General features: G+C 36.6%; 1 protein-coding gene across 1 annotated transcript; it reads left to right on the top strand.

Moving 5' to 3' along the window:
- The first annotated feature begins 83 nt into the window (after positions 1–83).
- Positions 84–1,461, top strand: TfIIFbeta (transcription factor TFIIFbeta). The gene is made up of 4 exons (XM_065316618.1): positions 84–399; positions 456–607; positions 672–883; positions 942–1,461. Exons 1-4 carry the CDS (start codon positions 263–265, stop codon positions 1,242–1,244), a joined length of 804 nt encoding a protein of 267 aa, XP_065172690.1. The 5' UTR covers positions 84–262; the 3' UTR covers positions 1,245–1,461.
- The last annotated feature ends 410 nt before the right edge of the window (positions 1,462–1,871 follow it).

Below are 1,871 nucleotides of genomic sequence, written 5' to 3'. Positions count from 1 at the left end.
CAAATTGTCTCAATGTTGCTATGAACACGAACCAACGTACATCGATTCACTAGTGATTCAAGCGCACCCAGTGGCAGAAAGGTGAACTATTAGCTTTGTATATAATTGTGAACCATGATTACGATGAAAAAGCCTATACCGTTCGGACTCCTTTTATCTATACTTCGTGGGTAAGAGCTAGGGTTAGTTGAAGTTGCTAAAGTACATAGGTGAAGTGTATGTCGTCGGGCAAATAACTTGTACATTATTTAAATAAACAAAAATGTCGCATATCGACCGTGATTTAGACTTATCAAATGCGTCTCGTGGTGTTTGGCTTGTTAAAGTGCCAAAATATATAGCCAGCAGATGGGAGAAAGCCCAAGGTGAAACAGAAGTTGGGAAATTGAAGATAACAAAGTAATTCTCCAAAAAAAAGTTGTTTATTTTTATATTAATGTAATAATTTATCACAGTACACAAGGACAGAAACCACAAGTGTCTCTCACACTGTCACAGACTATTTTAAACCTGAACGATGCAGGAGAAGAACCAATTCCAAAAGATCACAGATTAGACTTCTCTACTGTAACTCAGCAGACTCTTGGTGTTTTTTCACATATGATCCGTTAGTACCATAGAATACCATAGAATAGAATAGTTGTATTAATTCTTTTTGTGGTACTTTTTAGCTGAAAAAACTGATTCAGTAGTGCCAGAAACAGAAAAGTTGTTTATGGAAGGCAGCATTGTACAAAAACTTGAATGTAGACCATATGCTGATAATTGTTACATGAAACTTAAACTAGAATCAATCAGAAAGGCTTCAGTGCCTACCATGCAGGCTAAACATATGGAGAGGATTGTTCAAAACTTCAAGCCTGTTTCCAATCACAAACACAATGTAATACAGAAGTAGGTTTGTGAAATAATAGTTCAATAAAATACCATGTTTTTTTCAGGTTGAATATCAACAGAAGAAGAAAGCTGAGGGCAAGAAGGCAAGAGATGATAAAGAAGCTGTTTTGGAGATGTTATTTGCTGCATTTGAGAAGCATCAGTATTATAATATCAAAGATTTAGTTAAGATCACAAGGCAGCCCATAACTTATCTTAAAGAGATTTTGAAGGATGTATGCAACTATAATCTTAAGAACCCCCACAAAAATATGTGGGAGTTGAAACCTGAGTACAGGCATTATAAGGATGATGACGATGATGATGTCAAGAAGAAAGATAAAGGTAATGATTCTGATGAAGACTGATGATTTATATTCAAATTATGGATTTATATGATCGAATAAAGCAAAAGTTCAATTAAGTATATTTAGAAATCAATATAAGTGTGAAATAAGGTGTAAATTAGCCTATTTGTTATTCGAATGTGTTAAATCTTTCCGGTTTATTTTGTTCTGTCTTTTCTCTTTTGTCAACCTTGCTGTCCACAATCGTTCTGACTAACTAAAGATCTTTCTGACACTGCGTTATAATTTTTTTTTCAACTTCCACCTTTAAAGCACCAGATTTTCCACGGTTTTGAGACACAACAAGTACTTTCGACATGGACTGCCAAGACCGTGACTAAAGTACTTCAGTCACAGGGTGGAGTTAGCGCCTGCGCATTTGCCTATGATGCAGCACAAGACCATATAAAATACCATGCTGCTCCGTCAAACAAACATATGGCCCGGCGCGTGGCATGGCGTTTGCCACCTTGTTTCCTTGCAGTGTGCTAGCAAATTTCGATGATTTAAAATACAAAAGTTGCCACTTTAATAAACGCCGTTAAACAACTATACACGAACACAACAGCCTGCGTGAAGTATTGCGGCGCAATATCAGATGCTTTCCCAACAACAAAAGGCCTAAGACAGGGGTGTGCAATATCTCCA

Source organism: Atheta coriaria, unplaced genomic scaffold (genome assembly GCF_025399875.1).
Source record: "Atheta coriaria isolate IRGN ID8LTWV9N9 unplaced genomic scaffold, Caltech_Dcor_3.1 contig_53_pilon, whole genome shotgun sequence".
Classification (NCBI taxonomy): Eukaryota; Metazoa; Arthropoda; class Insecta; order Coleoptera; family Staphylinidae; genus Dalotia; species Dalotia coriaria.
This window is presented reverse-complemented; position numbering and strand designations above follow the sequence as displayed.